This window comes from Pterocles gutturalis, unplaced genomic scaffold (genome assembly GCF_000699245.1).
Source record: "Pterocles gutturalis isolate BGI_N339 unplaced genomic scaffold, ASM69924v1 scaffold11185, whole genome shotgun sequence".
NCBI classification, from domain to species: Eukaryota; Metazoa; Chordata; class Aves; order Pterocliformes; family Pteroclidae; genus Pterocles; species Pterocles gutturalis.
In genome coordinates this window covers 43416-63575 of record NW_010143455.1, presented here as the reverse complement: position 1 = coordinate 63575, position 20160 = coordinate 43416, and the positions used below count along the sequence as shown (strand labels likewise).

Genomic DNA, 20160 nt, shown 5'->3' with positions numbered 1-20160 from the left:
GTGGTGGTCCTGACACCAAGACATCATGATAAAACAAAACAGCTCCAGCCCACATGTGCAAAACTTCACTTCATCCAAGACTCACACTGCAACTCAGGGGTGACATAATATAAACCAGACTGACGCTGTGTAAAAATACTGCATCATTTATTGCAACACTCCTTTCACTGGTTTAATAATGATTTGAAAGAAAAACACCAATAAAAAAAGGTTTATTACTGTTGTAACTCTTCAAAATCTTGTAATCCGCTCAGGTTCCCGTGTTGGCCTGCCTGCTTGTGCCTGAGATTCAGTCACTGAGACACTGCTCATTGCTGGTTCTACTCAAAACGGATGATGCCGAGCCCATCTACGTCAGGCTAGGCCACATATCATGAGCATAAGTTGCTGTTGAAGATTGCATCATGTTATGTCTCAAGGATTTCCCTGTCTATCATTGGCCCCCAGTGAATTACAAGACCAACCTTGGATACCTCTTTTCGGCCTTCCTCTAGAACGGCAGCTGAGTCTCTTCAGTGAGAGATTATTATCGTTATTTCAGAAGAATTCTCAGTGCAAAGTATGGAGGGAGGAGCACCTGCCTCATAGGAAGAAACCACATAAATTGTTCTCAATCACTGCGCAAGGTCTGTTCTGATGAAGATTAAGCTTCAGGATTTTTTTCTTCTGGCTGCACTTTTCCAGTTTTATGGCTACACAGTTGTCTAGATGAAAGAAACTTATCTTGGCATCTCATGCTGGCGTACTCACTTCCACATCATTTGCTTCTCCACTTTCTGTCTTCATATCACAGATGGCAGGCTCTACCATCTCAGCCACTGAACTGTGAGGAATCCTTGCCAGTTTCGGCTGCTTAAACAAAGTCATATGGAAGTGCATGCTTGCAAAGTCCAGGAATAATCACAGGAGGAACAGCAACAGATAGGCGGCAGTTAGAAATGTCAATATGGAATCAGACAGCAAGAAGCACTTGTGTATCCCATCTTGCTGGGCTTTGCTGGTTTAAGAGTCGCACAGCTTAACCTCTCTGCTCCCCAGCTACTCGGAGGTGGACAGAACTGACCTCACCTCGGCTCTCTGCAGCTGTCAGCAAACTTCACATAACCGTTGTGATTCAAATGCCTTCCTGTCGTTACTCCAGATGTAGGCTGGTGAGCCAAACTGCAACATCACACATTTTCTTAATGCAGCCCGAGTGCCTCTATCCTCCACTGGCTGCTCCATCACATTCTATTTTGGAGAAGGCGTCATACCCTAACCAGTAAAGATTTCCAGCTGTTGGTTTTGGGTGGGGTTTTTTGGCAAGGTCTTTCAAGTCAATCTGTTTGAACTCGCAGGATTTAGTAGACTGACTCACTTCCCCTTAAGAAGCTCTTCTAATTCGTGTCTTCTTCTGTTGATAGGTAAGACAAGAAAGCACCCAGAAGAATTGAATCAGGCACTCAGCATTTCACACCCTGATGGGTATCAGCCATTACCAGGACTTCTCAGTAAAACTCCGTGCAAGTTTGACAATGGCCAACTGTGCTACCCTCTTACAAGCTGGCAGCCAGAAGAAAGGAAGTTATCTTTGAACTGTCCTCAACCTTTCCAGATTGAGTTATAGATCCAAAAGTAGCTCTGGATTCTCACACAGCCGGTAACATCATGAGACACCAAAATCTATTTTCAACCGACTATTTGTCACCCCCTCCCTGCAATGCACACTGGATAGTAAATGACTAGCTGGACAATATGTGCATTTATCTCTATGGGTATCTCTCAGGCTTACAGTTTTTAAGGAGTCACAGGAAAGCTATGCAGGCTTCATATCCCACAGATTCCCAAACTAGCAAATATGGAAAGCATTCACAGTAGCCAGAAGTGAAATGCTCAATTTAATTATGTTTCAACTGGTAAGATCAAGAAGTCCCTAATGGACATTTACTGAGCTGGCCAGTTCATTAAAACCAAATTATTTATTAGAGTTACCATGAATGAATGGGATAGGCCTAGGAATTTAAGAACAATGTATTTTAGAGATCTTTTCTTGTGTAACCAAAATGCTTTTTCAGTTTCTGTCTGGACAAAGTTGTCTCAGTTAGCAGGCATGAACACAGGGGGAACTTCTGTAGAAGGGGCTGCAGAGGCACAGAAGGTCTTACTCTGCCTTTGAACTCTCTGTCACTTCAGTGTGCTCTGTCTCCAACCCCTCCACGCTGATTAGGGAACTTTCAGGTCAGAAATAAATGTATCCTTGCCTCCAAGGCTAGGTGAGAGCTGAAGCAAGTGTCAAAGATTTCAGTTTTGGACTTGGAAGCTAATTCCTGCCTACTCCTCACCGTGGGCTCCTAAGTTTTTTCCAATTCTAGCCACCACATATTAGCTAAGAGCTTTGAATTTTCCCCATAAGGACACATCTACTGCTCATTATATTTAAACAACTCGTGGGCTTGTTCCCGGCCACAATACTGTAAAGTGCTTATTTCTTTAACAGCACATGCTGTAATCGAATCATGTTTTTCATTCCTGGGTAATTTCATTTATTGTATTAGTGGGACTGTAATCTTTAACAAATACTTAATTAGCATTCTTTTACAGTCTCACTTTTAAAAATATATTTGTAGAAGACGTTGAGATGATAGAATACTAAACTGAAATTCTAGTCAAGAAATCCAAGTTTGTCAGAAGACTGAATCAAGATCGCCTCTTCTTACATTGGTCCATGTTTTAAAATCCAGCTGTCAGCCTGTTCTTCCCCCAAGCACTACATGTACTATGCAGCTTCCTTTAAGTTTCAGTTTTTGTAGAAAAAAAATAGAAAAAAATTCCTAAAATGATGTGTGAATACTTGGTCAGAGGAGAACAGTCATTTTGGCCCAAAGGCCTTTTGTCTCATGGACTCTAAGCAATCAGATCTATAGGTGTAATTTTCAGATGTAGGTTACATTACTCATGAAAATACCTTACACTTGTAATATCGGGTCACATCTGCAAGAGACAGACACATCTACATTTACACTACAGCTTTGCAGATAATGGACTGTACTTACCTGGCTGTAGTTCTGATGGCGTTATCTTTGTTGTGGTTGTGCTCTTTGCTCACCTTTTCTGCAGAGAAACATATATATTTGAGATTAGCATATATCTTATTTTCCCTCTCAGGTTTTATTCAGTAGAAACATTTTAATGTTTTCTAATAACAGCATAATCCAGAATAATTTAGGGTAAATGGTTACCGCATAATTAGAAAATGAGCATGACTTTATTTAAACTAACTCCCAACAATTTTTTTCAGCTTCATATTCCAGCCTTAGTGCTCCGTGCAGAGTGTGCAATACAAGCATTCATTAAACACAGTGCTGAAATCACTGCCTTTATGTAATAGCTGAGGTTCACTTTCTTCGTCAAGAAAAACAGACAGTGCAGCCCCAAAAGCACTGCATGCTGCAGCCACTGGACACTTATGCCAGTAACTGTCACCTATAGGTTCCCCTCTACTCCAAGTCCTGGATCAACCAGTTGTCACAAATCATTTAATTAGCTTTCAAAAATACAGGCGTTGAACTCTGGCTTTTCCAATACAGTTCAAATATTGTGAACCTGACCCGACTGTCACAGTGCCCTAAAGCCTATGCTAACTATGGGGTGCATTTGGCAAGGCTTCTGCATTTCAAATGTGAGGGCGGAAGGGCACTAACTCATTTTATTTTTTAGCCTTAGCAATGTCACGCTTTCATAGCACCTTAACAGTTACACACAGGCTCTTATTGTTCTTTAAATTCTACTGTCAACTATTTCTACTGCTTTTACCTGATAACTGGAAGAGCAGCTCGGATGCCATCTTCACTGATATATCTTGGCTGAACAGATTTCTTTCTGGGATCACACGACCTTCTGGTGCCTTCTGTATGTGTTCACTAACGTCTCGTCCTAATAAAGTGCTGTAGCCAACATTTTGGCTGGGTTGGCTGGGTGACACTGAAGCCTGCAGACCATGAATGTCAACTTCCATTGGTTCTTCTTTTATCTTTACCATCTGGGTTTCCTTGTAACTCTCAGCTGCAAATATGTATTTAAAAAAATAAACAACTGCCACTATTATTTAATTAGGTGACAATTTTTCAGAGTATTCAAAGCAGGAATCACAATTACAAAGTTATAATTTGTATACCGTATCACTGCAAATGGTAAGGGAAGCAAGCAGCGGACTGCTGCAGTATTCTTCTGGAGATAGAAGCTATCTCTTGAAAATATTTTTTCAAATTAGAGAACAGAAAACAATTGCATATCTGTAAATATGAGAGTTATATCACTTTCTGTGAACACTGCGTGATCACACCCAGTTATTGAAACTCTGCTTTTATTTATTAAATGAAGTTACAACTACACACCAGCTTTCCAAAGGCAGGCACTCAAGACCTCTTACAAACTCTGTATCACCCTTTATCAGCAGAAGTACCAGCACAGACAGACAGAAGTCTGTCTTCTGGGATAAGGATGGAGGAGGAAACCTCATCCGCTCCTCTCCTGCTCTTTCTCTTTTATAGGAAATTCCAGACAACAATGTGAAGAACCCATTTGTTATACCTGCACATGCTTCCAAGATGAGAGCAGTATTCTGGGACCACACTTTTCTAATGCCCGATTTTGTAACAAGCATAGATATTCCCTCCTACATTTCAAGATCCAATAACCTTAATGACCAGTTTCCATAAGCCCATATCCTTCCCTCCTTGCCTTCCTCTCTGGTGTCCTAGGTCTACAAACAAAACCATAGTCTAGAAGCCAATTTGTAGTTCACTTTCTACACTTGAGATTCCCCAGGTGCTGCTGAATGCTCTGGTTTGGCTGCAAGGTAAGTGATCATTTTTTCTTCACATAAAAACCCTGAAATTTCAAACTCAAGGCTCCAAGTTAATTTGCCTACCACACCCCAAATACCTACACAACCCTTTTGAGTCAGACTTTCTGCAGTGAAAAGAGAAGTTGAAGACCTGTAGAATTTATTCTCAATTTCATTTCAGAGACAGATGATGAGTTTTTAAATGATCTTCACTCAGAGTGCTGCTGAAAGGACACTGGTATCATGGCAAAACTGCCCAAGCAGGTGTTGTCTCTGCTGGCTGGATGCTGACCAGACTCTCAGGAAACAGGCAGCCTAAGACAGGCGATACGCCTGGGAGAATCACAGAAATAAATGGATGCACGAACACTGTTAAATACCAGAAGGGCCATCGAGGCAACGAGTCATGCCAACAAAAAAAAATATACATGGGATTTAATTATTTGTGCCTAAACCTGTGCACATACTTCTGCTACCAGCCAAGATACTGAGAACTTTAAGGAAAATCTGCTTCTCTTTACTCCTGATTAGCACATGCCCTAAGTGGTTGCCTACGTAGCCTCCACCGCTGGAGTCAAGGGAAAGCGCCAGTTTGGATTGCTCAGACTTCATAAACCAAGGGAGGAAAAGGTAATTCTAGCACCCAGGGGAAGAGGCCATGGTAGAGGGTAAGAACAGGCACACTGCAGCACACGACAGCCAGAGAAGCAGGGAGTTCAAATGCTGAGTGGATTTAAACAGTCCGGCCCTGGTCCAGACTGGGGAGACATGACCAGATCTGTGACTGTGGGCCAGCACGTTAACTGGTGCAGACAGGGGCTGGCCATCCGGATAGCATCAGGTCACTGATGGAGGCTCTGCACTGCAAGCTTCCTCACATGGAAATTCTTTGTCATCTGTCGCATTTTACTACATAGAAGGCTCTGATATTAAAAGTAAATAAATGAACACCCATTCACAAGAAAAAGCCTAAACACAGACAGGATTTTCTATTAACTTTGGGTCAGAGAGAAGAAAAGCCGGGGGGGTGGGGAGGGAATAATCCACTAACTTCACCTAACAAATTCATCTGTTCCTGCTCTCTCTGTTTTTCCCCTCCTCTCTAACTCACATATGAACGTGTCAGCCTCACAGATTTTATCCCAAGTATGAATGTTTCAAACACCACCAATGTTTTCAATTGTCCAGTATTACCATGAATCTCAGAGGCACCAAAACAAAGTTTGGTCATTCAAGCTAATCAACTGGTTGGTGTCATCTCGAAGTCTCTAGCCAAAGACGAACAGAATTCCTTTAGCATAAAAGTGTACGCATTCCACATAAGATTAAACTGCTGTGTGTCACCAAGATCTTTTTCATTCCCCCAGTTTCTCCCTCTCCCCACATTCCTGTTGTTCTTAAGTGCAGAAAAGGTGGCTCTGCTGCTTACAGCTCTTAAAAAACAAAATAATTAAAAAATATCAAAGCCAAGAGATAAAAGCCACTTTGATATGTTCCAGGAACAATTTACATGAAGTGCTTTCCGTATCTTCTTATGACATTTCTTGACCTTTAAAAGAAATGTATAAACATTGATAAAAATCTTTACCATCTATGACCCACCAGATACATTTCAGACTTTGGAAATTTTCATAGTGAATTCTCAACTAAAGACAAGTTAGAAATACCATGTAATGCCTTTTTTGTCCTGCTAATCACATTTTTTTGTTTTTTACTTAAAGTTTTCATTAGACTCTTATTTTAAAGCCCCAGAACACAGCATCTGTGTTGAAAGTGCAAAAATAGCACGGTGTGCATTGAAAGTGAACACAGAACAGCAAAGGAACGCGTTAGGTAACACTGCCAATCAAAAGCTCAGGTAACTCCAAAAACAAATGAGTTCTTCAGATGTCTGACAGACTGAGCTCTGCACCCAGCTGCCAAATTTAGGTGCAGAGTCAAGCTGACCTTTGCTGCTCTCTCTGCTTTTAAATATTCTTTCTATTTCTGTTCCTGCTCCACAGTTTCATTCCCTGTCCTGCCAATGTCTTTGAATCAAACTGATAGAACCCCAACTAAGGCAAGGGTCGAGCACTACCGATGACCTTCTCTCCCTTACAATCAGGTGGCACCCGAATTGCCCTAACCGAATTTACACATTTGATAATTTCCTTTGACCTTAGCTGCACCCTTCTGATCTGCCACAATGTCCCTGACAAATGTGAATCCTGTCATATTCCGATTCCCAAAAGCACACACACACAAAAGACTGAAGGAGGGTCTCTAAGATCATTTTATAAGAGTTGACGAAAAGGAAACACAGTCAGGTTGTCCCACGAGCACCAGTAACAGGAATACAACCCAGCTGTGCTGCATCTCGTGCTGGTGAAAGACTGCAGTTAAGGTCATGCCCATACCCATCTCACCATACAGGCAGTCAAACTGTAACTTCTTGAAGATTATTTTTCCCTTCTGTGCTACAGTCAGTTCATTTGTGGAGTAAGGAGATACCCCTTATTTCCTTCCATAGGTATTTCATGTGGTCATAGTACAGCTGAAGTTTTTCAAGTCAAGGACTGATACACCAAAATGTCCCCTGGTTCAAATAATTAAAGTGATGATAACTTGGGCTTTTTTCACTTTTGCATTACTTCTTGACTAGATGAGCTAGGTTAAATAAACTGCAATGTATCCGAATACAAAGTTAGTATATAAAGTGATTTTCTTCATGCCAGAGTTTTATAGAAGTACAGACATCTAATTCCTAAAAAAAAAAATCAGTGGGGGATAAAGACTCAAGTAGCTTTAAAATATCCAGACCATGATCTAAACATGACCTGCTATTCATTCAAAACTAACCTGCTCAGAACAACAGCACAGCAGTGAACATTGCTCGTCTGGCAGAATATGAACTAAATCACCTAATAACGCCTTCTTCTGCTGTTAACTTTTTGATACAGAAACAGCTTAACAAAATAAGAGAAAAATTTTATATACAAGGATGTACTATCATCAAGCCACAGAGATTCCATTTCTTCATAGAGCAGTATAACTTTTTATCAGGTGATCTATAAAATCCTCGACGAACTTCCCCCTATTCACATTGAGTGAGACAATTTTCCACATCAGATATGAAAAAGGCAGTATTGGACAGGCTTGTTCCAGGAGGAAGTAATTTCTTCCACAGCCTTTGGGTTCTCTGGCATTCGCAAGAGCAAGGAATTGCAAAGTAGTGGCACTGGCTAAGAAACAAAAGCACAACAGAAACACAGAACAATACTCGTGCTACCTAAGCACTCATGGTACAGCATTTATCCCCGAAGGCCTGACAGTGTCACCCCAAGAAGATGCAGCATAAAGAGTGCCTCTAAAATTTACTCTTAGACAACGCCTCTCTACAGAGGACAGAGATTGCCAAGTTTTAGGAAGAGCTTATTCAAGCTACTTCTCTCAGAAAGTTGGGACTACCATAATCCAACATAAATTGTGTACAAATCAGCAATGTGCCCTTGTGGCAACCAAGGCCAACCATACTCTGGGCTGTATGACCAAACCTGTAGCCATCAGGTAGGAGGAGGAGATTCTTACCCTCTATTCTGTACCTACGAGACTTCACTTAAGAGTACTGCACCCCGCTTGGGGGTCCCCACTACAGGACAGACACTGAGATCCTGGAGTATGTTCAGGGGAAGGCTGACAAGATGGTCAGGGGACTGCCGCAAGACATAAGAGGAGAACAGCTAAAAGGACTGGGTTTGTTCAGCCTCAAGAAAACAATACTAAGGGGACATACTATTGCTATCGACAACTCTCTAAGGTATAAAGAGAGGTACAGAGAAGCTGAAGTTAGATGTCGCTCAGAAATGCACAGTGACAGTATAAGAGTCAACAGACAAGTAGAAACATGGGAAACTGTTTACAGAAAAATCTTTCACTGTCAGGGTGGTAAAATACTGGCACACATTGCTGAGAGAGGTTGGGTTCCCCATCCTTGAACACATTCAAAACTTAACAAGACCCTCAACAGCCTGGTCTTGTTGGATCTGCTTTGAGCAAGAGTTTGGACTACATGAACCTTGGAGGTCCCCTCCAAACTAAATTATTCCATGAATAATTGGCCCTAGATCAGATCAGCTGCAGGTTTATCTAGCAGAATTTTCAAAACTTCCATGCAAAGGAAAGGTACATCATCCTTGGTAAACACTTGTTCTAGTGCTGCACTAGACATTCTTCTTGATGTCCCCTCTGAACCTTCCAAGCTACAGCTGGTAACTGTTGCCCCTTCTTTCACCGTCCGCCACTACAGAGTTTGACTCCACTGCTTTTCTAAGTCTCCTTCAAACACTCACACGCTGTGATTAGATCTGCCTGTAGTCTCCCCTTTGCCAGACTGAACAGGCCCAGTTTCCTCAATGCCTCCCTGTAGGTCATGAGCCCTAGACTCTTAATCAGTTCTGCTGCCTTCCTTCAGACACTCTACTAATTCTCACCAGCCCTTTTCAGCTGGGGAGCCCAAACTGGTATGGTATTCCACATGCAGCACTCCCCTGCTCGAGAGGGGACACACCGAGCACGCCCTCCTAATGCAGCACAGTCTGCTTTTCACTTTATATGAAAGTCAAAATCAAATGCACAGATTTAATAAAAAACACAAGTCATGCAGTAAATATTGCTTTTGCTGATACAACAGCTGTCCAGTGACTGAAATTAAATGAATCATTGTTAAGTCATTCGTGCTTCTTCCTATCATTTTATTTAAAACTTCATCCTGCAACTACAATTCTAAGTTGCTCATACTTGCTGAAATGCCCATCAGCTTTACAAATCAACTTAGGAAAGAAAGCCTTTCCCATATGTCTCATAAATTGGACTCATGTACTAGTTTTCACAATCAAGCAGACAGGGGTAAGTAGGGGGTCAAATTGTACCAACTTCAAAAGCTTTCAGTATATTTTGTTATGCTAATTGTTCTGATTTGCTAGAAATAAACATGCCCTAAACCAGCTTAAATAAAACCTCAGAGGTAGGGAACAGTTGGCAAGCCCTGAAGGTTCTGCCACAGAGACACAACAAGCAACATCTGACGTTCCCTAGGGCACTGCGCTTGATGCTTTATTTTGCAAGTGTTTTTTCCAAACTGCTGTTTTATATAAGGCAACGTCAATGGGCCTTGAACCAATGCAACAGGATCCTGCATTACAAAAAAATAAAATCATAAAATGGCTAATATTTGTTAAAGTGGAAACTCTGAACTCCCATGTTATAGAATTTTGCAACTAGTTTCACAAAAATGTAAGCCAACAAAAAAAGGATCAAATTAAAGCAATAGACTAATTTGAGCTGTGATACGCATCCGCAGTTCCTGCCATTTAAACAGTAGGATTATGGTGTGTACCTGAAAGACCCTACTTGAAGAACACAGCCAACCCCTCAAAACATAAATTTAAAAAAAGAATTTGACAAAAAGTCTACATGTGCAGTGAAGTTGTTCTTTCACAACATATTCCAACCTATGAAAGTCTCCCAGTTCATGAAAATTCTAGTCTAGGCTTCTGCAGCAAGCTGGACCTTTGGAGAGAGCCTGGCCCCAGTTCTCCTGTCTTAGCAAGATGACTCTCCAGCGGCAAGGGGGACTGCAAGAGACCCTTATACAAAGTGTCAATCCCCTGACACTTTGAACAAAACCGACATGCTCCCTTTCCATAGCTTTGTGGCCACTCCCACCTGGTTGAACATCACCAAGGAATAGCAGTAAAGCAAAGGATCAAGGGCTTTGTTTAACAAACACTTTAGTGACAAATCCTAAAAATACTAATAGTAATAATACCCAGAACACCAAAAGAAGCACATTTGAACCACAGGCATTACGATTTCTTGTTATTCCAAATTATCTTTTAAATTATCACGGTTTTCATTGAACGTCAAGATGACATGGAAAAAAGGAGGAAGACGAACTGCAATAACTTAAAGGTATAGTTTAGCATCTACCAAACTAAAAGCTAAGTTCTGTTATAAACAGAACTATAATTATAAAGTTATAAAAGTTCTGTCTTCCTGTGATTTTTGTTGTTTTGGGTTTGTTGGCTTTTTTAAAGATCTGTAGGGGAAAAAAGCCTCAGACTTTGCAGACTTCCCTACCTGCCACCCTGTACTTCTGTGAATTCACAGTAATTTTTGACATTTTTCCTGCTTTTGGGTTTAGACATTAATGTTGTAATGAAACATGGCAAACCCCATCAATTGGTAAGAATCCACTACTAGCTGAGTTCTTGTGGGCTATACATTATTACGCAGATGTCATGGAAAAGCTTATTAAACTGAACGAATGTACCACAGCCTACGAACGTCCTGTAGTAGAGCATTGGCAGGAGGGTCTCAAAACCCTGAAAAAAATCTGGAACCTCATATACTGCAATAATAAATCTAGCTATCTAGAAGCTTGTATCTTTCTACACTGTAATTAAAAGACAGCTTCACTCTAAGCCTTCACAATCATTTTCACATTCCTGTTAAAAAAAGAACGAAAAACCAAACCCAAACAAAACACTTGGCTAGTAGTAGACATTAATCTGGTGATGTGATTTGCCATGGCTTGCCATCTCTCTAGCTCCCATCAAAAGAAAGTCTTATTTTGGGTCAGGCGCTTCCCCGCTTACGTTTCTGGGCTTCTAAGAAGCACCTGCTGCTGCCCTGAGCTTTCTAATGAGCCATTTAGAGACCAAAGAACAAAAGACTTCCCCGTATTTTGACTTCTCCGCTCATTATCAAGGCTCTCTAAGCAGGGATGAAAGCACTCTTGACAGCTCCCCTGCAATCTAGGACCTCTTACAAGGTCCTGACAACAGCTATCTCCAAAGACAGCAGCCTAGCTCCATGCATGTGCTTCCCACAACAGTCCATGAAAGGATCAAAAAGAAATATTATAGGAAGCCTAGCTTCTTTGTCCCCCATCTCACCCAAAGAAGGTAACAATAAACCAAAAGACTGCCAATGCAACCCACTAAACCCGGAAAGACTTTGTGACTGCTAAGAACAGCAGCTTACCAGCCATGGGCTGGTTTTTGCTGTCAATTCACACTGCTGATGGCAGTCAAGCATAAAGCCACCAAGCCTTAAAATGAGGCAACTCTGACACCAGCTGTCCGGCCGCACACACATAGATAGCTCTTCTAGTTAATAAACTTTTTAAGTAATGTTGCCTTTTAGTTCCTCTGGAAGTCTGTGCTGTCATGACTGGACTGGTTTCGGTACGAGCTAATTTAAAGCCTTCTCCGATAGTCCTTCACCTCGCCGTGCCCTAACGCACAATGTGCCACTTTGGGAATGGAAGGAGCATTGAGGTGTTCTGGCCTTCATCTTATTGTACTATCATTCTTTTTTATTTTTCTTCCTCTTTTTAAATAGTTCTAATCCGTGTGGTTTCCCTTAAAGGTAAGATAGTGTAAAAAAAAAAAATTAACTACGAGGCATGAAACAGGAAATTAGCATAAACATTTTCAGGTGGATAAAGACTTAATCAAAAGAGGAAAAAAAACCCACCCCAAACCCCCACAATAACCAGTTGTGCTGAAAGAGGAATTGTCATATAATTAGCTGATAATAAATGGAGCTGATCAAGAATGCTTTTGGAATTAATTGTATGCAACATTTTACTTCAGAACCTTGGCACAAAGAGTAAGTATGCACTAATTGCATCTGCTGATAACCCTAAATTATGACACATTGTTGGTACCGGGGAATTGGTGTATTACAAGAAGCACTGTGAGACCCACGGATTGAAGCAAAAAAAAAAAAAAATTAAAAAAAAAATCTAAAAGGAACCGAATAGTACAAAGGTCATGGATTTGCTAGTGATAACAAGGATATCTGCAATACGTGGGGAATTATCTACTAGAAAAAAGAAAGAGGAGGAAAATGACCTCTGTTACTGCTGAAATGTAAAACGACTAGATGTCACAAATAAGATATAGCTGAAATAAAGGCAAATGTGATTCAGACAACATTTCTAGGAAAGACAGGAACATACTAATGTCACAGTTCAAGGCACCAGGGTAAAATATTACTTATAAAATGCTAGTACCTGGAATAGATTTTATACACCTCCAGCTATGCACTCATTTTCAGACAAGAAGGCAAAACACTATATACTTCTGAAAGATAATGCATGCCCAAAATGTATTAGCAGCATGACTATTTCAACAGAAAATGAGTTTTTAGACTCAAACACTAGCATGTAAATGCAAATGTTTATTTTAAATTTCAGTCTCCTCTGAGATCTACCTTTCAATTTACAAGAGTGTATAAAACTGACCAGGGATCACTGGGTGCACCACTCAGTCAAACACCTTGAGAATTAAATTAGCTGTTCCCATGAAACACTATGCCGTGCAGGTTACATAGAGGAAAGTGAAAATAACAAGGCAAGGATGTAACCCATTCAGTCTTTACCAAGAATATACAGAGTGCAGAAGGACCTGACTTAAACCCAATTATATAATATATGAAATCGAATAAGGGCACTTGACTGAAGATTTCCCACAGACAGCAGAACATCCAAACATACTAATTCCTTTGCATTTGGGGGGTTTTTGCTCCTTCCAGTGTGAGGAAAAAGGAAGATGTTTGTTGTTCTTTTCACTTTATTCTGAAGAAGCGGCTTAATTCTTTATATTCTAAATCACCCAAAACAGAGTGCAGAATCGCTTAAAATAAGCTGGGAAGTCAGCAGTAATCTCAGAGTCCTCTACCAGACAGAGTAAACATTAAAAAAAAAAAAAAACACTAAAGAGGCTATTGATCTTAGACATTCCTCTTACATTTGTCCTACATTAAACTGCATATCAGTGTTTTCCTCTGTTGCAGTTTGTGCCTTAGATGGCAATTGCAAAAAGTGCAAGTGGAAAACAGTGCATGTGATAAACTCGGTATAACTCCACCCACTGGCTGATTCAGGAATACCAACTGCAGCAACAGAGTAATCCTCGAGTAATTCTTTACCATCCAATCTACTGATTAATCAGACCACTATCAGCACAAACTGCTCAATCCCTAAGAGATCGTAAGAGAAATGTTAAACTAGGGTATTTCTTACTACAGCCTTTAAAGACAGGCAGTAAGCAAAAGAGGTGACTGAAGACCTGACCAAGATTTTATACATGCCAGAATTCACCCACATAAACAGATATTTAAGGCACAAATATTCTAATGTATATGTTTGTAATATTATATTTTTGTAATAAAACTATGTAAACACAGCCTCTCTGTGCTGAATTCCAGACTCATAATCAAGAACCCTAGTGTCTCTGAAATACTCGAGAAATCACTAAGTTGAGGAGCTCTTTCTTTATGAAAATAGTTATATAAATTTATATGCACTAAGACAAAGGCACAGGTTAACATTCTTTAGGCTGGAAAGTTCTGTTCCTAGAACACCATGCTCAAACCAGTTCCCAGCAGCAACAGTGCACTATATCAATAACCAAATGTTTGGTATTTGGGAGTCTGGGAAAAACTGAAACTTCTGCTCTAATCAACTTTTGCAGCTGGGAAGCACTTTTTGCACCATCAACACATAAGCTTGCAAATCAATTACTCAAATTCTTCTGCAAATTAAAGCATGTAGGTACTAACAGGAGCGAATTAATTACATGTTAAAATTTATGGGGGAGATTCTAGTCAGTTAAAGTATTTCAGGTATAAATTTGAGCTCAAATTCAATGCTGACAGTAACCAATCAAGCCAAATAATTTAAGATAGGTTTGGCAGGGATCTCAGAAGTTACTAAACTTGTAAGCAGTTTCGCTGGCACCTCTTGTGTGACTTTGGTGTACTTAAATATGTCTTGTCCAGTTCTGGAGAAGACTTAAAAGCAAACTGATCCAGTTTAGGTGCAGAAGTGTGAAACCTAGCCTCCCAGCCTGACTTTCATGTCTTGGTCCTAAAAACTGAAGCCCATTAGAAGTTCAAAGCCTTTTTGCCATTTACTTAAAAACCTGTTCCCAGCAGGAAAAATTAAACCCTTTTGCTTTCCCTAAAGTTAAAGCTCAATCCTGACAGTTAGACAAAGCATAATTAGCAGAACATACATTTTTGTTTGACTGCCTCCAGCTGTAACAGTACATGTGCGCCTACATACGCATGCTGTCCAAGCATCTGCCAGAAGGATGCATCACTAAGGCAATGTAGGCAAGCTGAGGTGGTCTCCCTAACAGCAGAAAGCTGGCTCAGTTTACATCATCTTTTTAACAGCACATTTTGTGATTTTGAGTACAAGATATCATCAGAAAAAATAAAAGGCTTTAAAAGGCATCATCTATAAAGCTGTATCAGGTACAGTTCAGTACAGACACACATTCTTACAATGTTAATGAAGTGACACGTGAATAAATTGATATTAATGTGTTTTTGGTACATTTTAAAAATGACAACATTTAAAAGTTTTAAGGCATCACTTCTTTTGACTTATCCCATAGTCACTAATTTGAAGACCAGAGCACAGATAATTATATACTGTGGTGACAGAGCAAACTGAGATGTCCTCTGTATGTGAACCTGAGAGGACAGACATTTTCCATTGCTCCTTCACTTGCTGCTAGAGATAAACATTCCTTTTGCAAGGTAATCCTGCTAGCATACATGAAAAAAAATAAGTTGAATATTATTAAATTAAATATCTACCTGAGAGTTTCATGAGGAGCTCAGATGCTGCCTTGACTGACATGTCCTGCCTCATCACATTTGCCGGCACTTCCTGTGGCTTGAGTTTCTCCTCAGGGACACTTGGAGCTGAGGCTTCAGATTCCTGGCTGAACACATAGCTGGACTGAGGCAAGGCTGAACTTGCAGCTTCTTCATCCTTAGGCTCCTCTTTCACTTTAAATTTAGGAGTCAAGGGCTCTTTTTGATTTGCAGCTGTCAAGAGAAGGAAAGAAGGGAGGCTTAATGAGGTAGGTAATTTACAATCATAGAGCAGCTGGTAACAGGAAGAAACTATAACCTGAGAAATACTAGCACAGGTACTGGAAGCAAGCATATCAAACAGTATTCAACGATGCTTCAAGAGGTAAACAAACATCTGCGTCTTTTGTACAAAGGGGCAGTTTTGAAACACAAAAACTGCATGTACCAGAGCTCAAGAAAACATCCTTCTCCTCTTACTTTTTTGCCTCTACTCCTCCTAAAAGCATTCCCCTAGCCACTGGTTTGTAGGTCTTCCATAAGCTTGATGGAAGTTTAAAATACAATTTCACATAAGGGAAATTTGGCAAAGCCCGTGGGTACTACATATTGAGTTCTTAGAGCACAGAAAAAAGGCAAGAGTAGAAAGACAGGAAACCTAAAAGGTGAGTAAAAGGGAAAAGAACTGCACATTCTTAGGTCCCAAAAGTTGGTATTAGTTAAGAAAGAGCATAGAGGGATTTTCAGAAGACAGCTCTGCACTGGAAGATGCTATTAGAGCACTGCTCCAGGTTCTACATCCACAAAAAAGAAAGAGAGCAAGTTTAAAATAATCCTTTCAAATACCCCATGTGAGCAGCAGCACAGCCTCAGAGAAGGGTACAGAGGCCTTGGGGCTGCTTAAAATCTATACACTGAACAATGTTGTTCTTGAATGATCTTTCTGACGCCCCTTGACAGCGGTAGATCCTTTGCACTGCATTTGGTTGAAGGGATAAAACCAAGAACGCCTCAGAAGCAATACTTCCAAACCCAAGCAATATAAATTCACAGGGAGACTGCAGGACAAATAGGAGGATAAAGAAGTTGCACTGTCTTTCAGCAGCTTTTCTTATAATTCTTTATTTGCCGTCAGGAGATACTTCCTTCCCTGTTTCTCTCAATGGCTTTTTCTTGTTCAAAATTTCACTTCAAATTCCCAGTAACACACAGCAGATGATTTGTTCAGTGCCCCAAACTTTGATGAGTTTACATCTTTCTCACCTTTCCAAACCTCTGTCTCCACAAATATGAAAGACAGAGCATCATCCCCATTTTGTTATCTTTCTAAGCTCTCTCACCATTTACCCCACTACCTTTCTTTTCTCTCACACATATTTTCCTCCTTCTCCATGACAATCCACTGCCTACCCTCATGACTCTTGCAGATGAGCTCTGTCAAATCTCCCTCGGACCTCGTAAGAAGGATGTACCCCCCGCCCCGCACCTTTCCCAGGCTGCAGCAGGGCACCCGAAGCCAACCCGCATAGCCTGCTGCAGAGAGCTGTTGGTCTTACAAACCGCTTCCATGAACAGGAAAAGCTGAGGAACTGACGTATCACAGGGATGGTAACATCCAACTGAAGCAGCAGAGTACTAACAGGTCAAGTCAACCCAACAAAATCTGGCAACATTCACCTGCTTAAGCCCTTGGCCTGCTTCCTCCTCTACTTCACTGCTGCTTTCTCCGGCTCCTCACCTTCCGGGATTATTTCCTCAGATACCACTCCTTCTCTGCTGTTCCCTCAAAATCTGACTCCTGGAGCATCTGAATTCCTGCACCCCACTATGAAGTGCTCACCATCTCCCAGGGACCACAGCCCTAAATAAGGGGTACAATTGCCATCTTTACTGCAAACAGACACTTCTCTTTGCTACTCTGAGCCTCGGCCATGTTCACATAGTCCACTGTCCAGTGGTTTGCTTTGTGTTTGTTTTTGTTTGGGTTTTGGTTTTTTTTTTTTTTTTTTTTAGCTACTACATTACCTGGTAACACAACACTTACATTGTTTCAGTCTATATTCCAGGGCTGTTTGATTTGGCTTCAGATGATCTGTATTTTTCTCCTTTCCTACTGGTTGGCAAGCTATTACCAAAGAATGAGATTAAAGGAAGTGGGACAAACTGCAAACACATAAGCCTCATGTACATACACACCGGTGCTATTCATCACTTCAGGAATTAAATTAGCTTACATATGTAGGTTTTAGTATGACCTATAAGCACTTTTACCAGTATTAGGAATTGCTTTTTGCATTCACTAGTCATATTAGGGAGAACAATAAACAGATGTAAGAAAAATCATTGCAAATAAGGGAAAGAAAAGATGACTGAGGCCAGTTTTCAAAAAACCCTATGATTGAGGAAATCTTTCAGAAATTAGAACTAGACAAGGATTAAAAAGATATTTGAACTACAAAATTATTACTCCCCAGAAGGAGTAATATCTTCTATCTACATACAAAAATAGATACACGTACATACACTTAATTTGTATTTAACTTACATTCATCCTGAACTGCAGTAAGAACAGACTGAAGGATGTGTTGCCTGCAAGCTGAATCCAAAAAACCCAGCAATTTAATCTTGAAATACACAGTGAGGAAAAAAAAAAAACCCAAAACACCCAGCAAATGCAACCAACAGGCAGCAGTCTCCAGCAGGGTTGATAGTTCTCCATTCAGTCCATTCCATTCCATATCCAGAAAAAAACTGATCAAAGATTCCAGACTGGCGATTTTTATTTTCCTGGAAACTGGGATCATTTGATCCATTTGGCAAAAGTAGATGATGAAAGTTATAATGCTTTCCTCAAACTGCCAAATGCCACAAGAAAAGCTTTGGACATCTGCCGCTAACCTGGAGCATTCAGATAGAAGCTGCTAACTGCGTAGGTCCACTTACAAGGATTTCTAAATGTTCAAAGTGTTTATAATGAAAGAGGAAACATGGGCCAACTACCGCAATGCCAGCTCTACGTTACAAGTCACAATCAACAAGGAGTTGGTCACTGTTCCATCTGTCTGAGCAAAGAATACGAGAAAGAAAAAAGAATCCACAACAAAAATGCTGCCACAAAAGAGCAGGCCACGAGAAAAAGCATCTACAGAGTCTGGGTCAAAAGGAGCTGTGGGGAAAATCTCTGACGCCACAGTACACCGGCTGCACCATCATCTGATTTTACGAGTGATGCCTGACTACAGCTACAAAGATGAGAGAGAGCAGGCCAGTCGTGGCTGAGGGAAAAGGGGAAAGTAAGGACACGTCCCAAAAGGCACTCCAAATTGAACCGGTATCCTCCAGACCTTGCCAGAAAACCTCCCTTTGTGATTCTCCTCAGAACCACCACGGCAAGAGAACCACGGCATGACTTCTACCTGAGGAATAAAGGACAGTGTTTTATCCAGGTCCTACTGGAGCCAGAGCATCTGAACGACACAGGGAGCCTTCCCTCCCAGGTGGTAAGTTGTGAGCTGCAGTAGGCTCCAAGGAAGAGGATGGGAACTATCGATGAAAAAGCTATTTATGACTCCAGGGTGCTCCACAGTATCTTTTTTTTTTTTTTTAATCAAAGCAGTGGAACAGCAGAATAGACAATCATGAGAGTATGATGATGCCAAGACTTTCCACCTCCGAGTTCCAGAGACCACTTAAAATATGAGACCTTCCAAACCATCTTGCTTAACTATGCTAAAAATGTGTGAGCAGCGGTTAAGAAAATGCCAGCTAATTATCCTGATCTTCTCTAAAGTAGCTTTGCATTTAAGGAGCTACAGTTAAGCAAAATCAGACAGCACTGGAGAATGACCAGTCCTGCTACTGTCCCCTCAAAATTTCACAACACTCTAGTCCAAGTGGCATGGAGGAATTAGGGAAATTCCTAAGGCACCTGCAGGACCACACATTCCCCCATGCTCCAAGATGCGTGTTTTACAGCCAAAGTCCCACCTGCTAAACAAGGCTGTAACATCTGCCAAGACCATCTTCTCCTTTCCAGGGAAAAAAATCAAAACAACAACAGAATAGGTAAACTTCTGGGGAAGCTGGAGAAAAGAGAGGAGAACGAAAGGAGCGAAGGGAAATCTGTTGCTGACAGGAAAGAATTGTTTGCAGTAGGGAAATTCTTCTCTCTACAAAGGAACAGAAACAGAGGAGGAGAGAAACACCACCAGACCGACCTCTGTATTTGTTTAAGAAAACAAAAACCAAACCAAACAATCAGAGATGATTGAACTAACAATGCCTTCAATTCCCATTTTGGACAGAGAGGCTTACGAGCTAGGACTTCTGCCCAGAGTAATGGTGTAATCAGGGAAGCGAAAGAGCCATCAGTCTAGTCCAGTCTTATAGTCCAAGCATAAGAGTTTATGCAGATGTTTAAAACTAAATTGCAAGCACAGATCTGGTCCAGAATCATATTCACGACTTCTTTTAAGTTGTACTGGGCTGAATACACAAAAAAAGCAGTTTGTTATCTTGTATTTTCAATAACTGAATTAGAACAGAGTCTACACTGCTTTATCTGGCTAAATTCTACGTATTCCTCCGAGGTGTAAAACACGATGGGTTCTATTTTAAAGATGTCGGTAAATTCTTGGATGTAAGACTAGCAATTGCTGAAAAGAGATTCTAAGAGTGGT

The 20160-nt window shown here is 40.8% G+C and overlaps 1 protein-coding gene across 1 annotated transcript in view; it reads right to left on the bottom strand.

The window, feature by feature from the left end:
• Positions 1-3032: 3032 nt before the first annotated feature.
• Positions 3033-20160, bottom strand: part of LOC104459091 (zinc finger protein 827-like) — a gene marked incomplete at its 3' end in the record, with an annotated part of 38062 nt that continues 20934 nt past the window's right edge. The window contains 3 exon segments of the mRNA XM_010084744.1: positions 3033-3090; positions 3793-4041; positions 15482-15715. Coding sequence (XP_010083046.1) covers positions 3033-3090; positions 3793-4041; positions 15482-15715 — 541 coding nt within the window.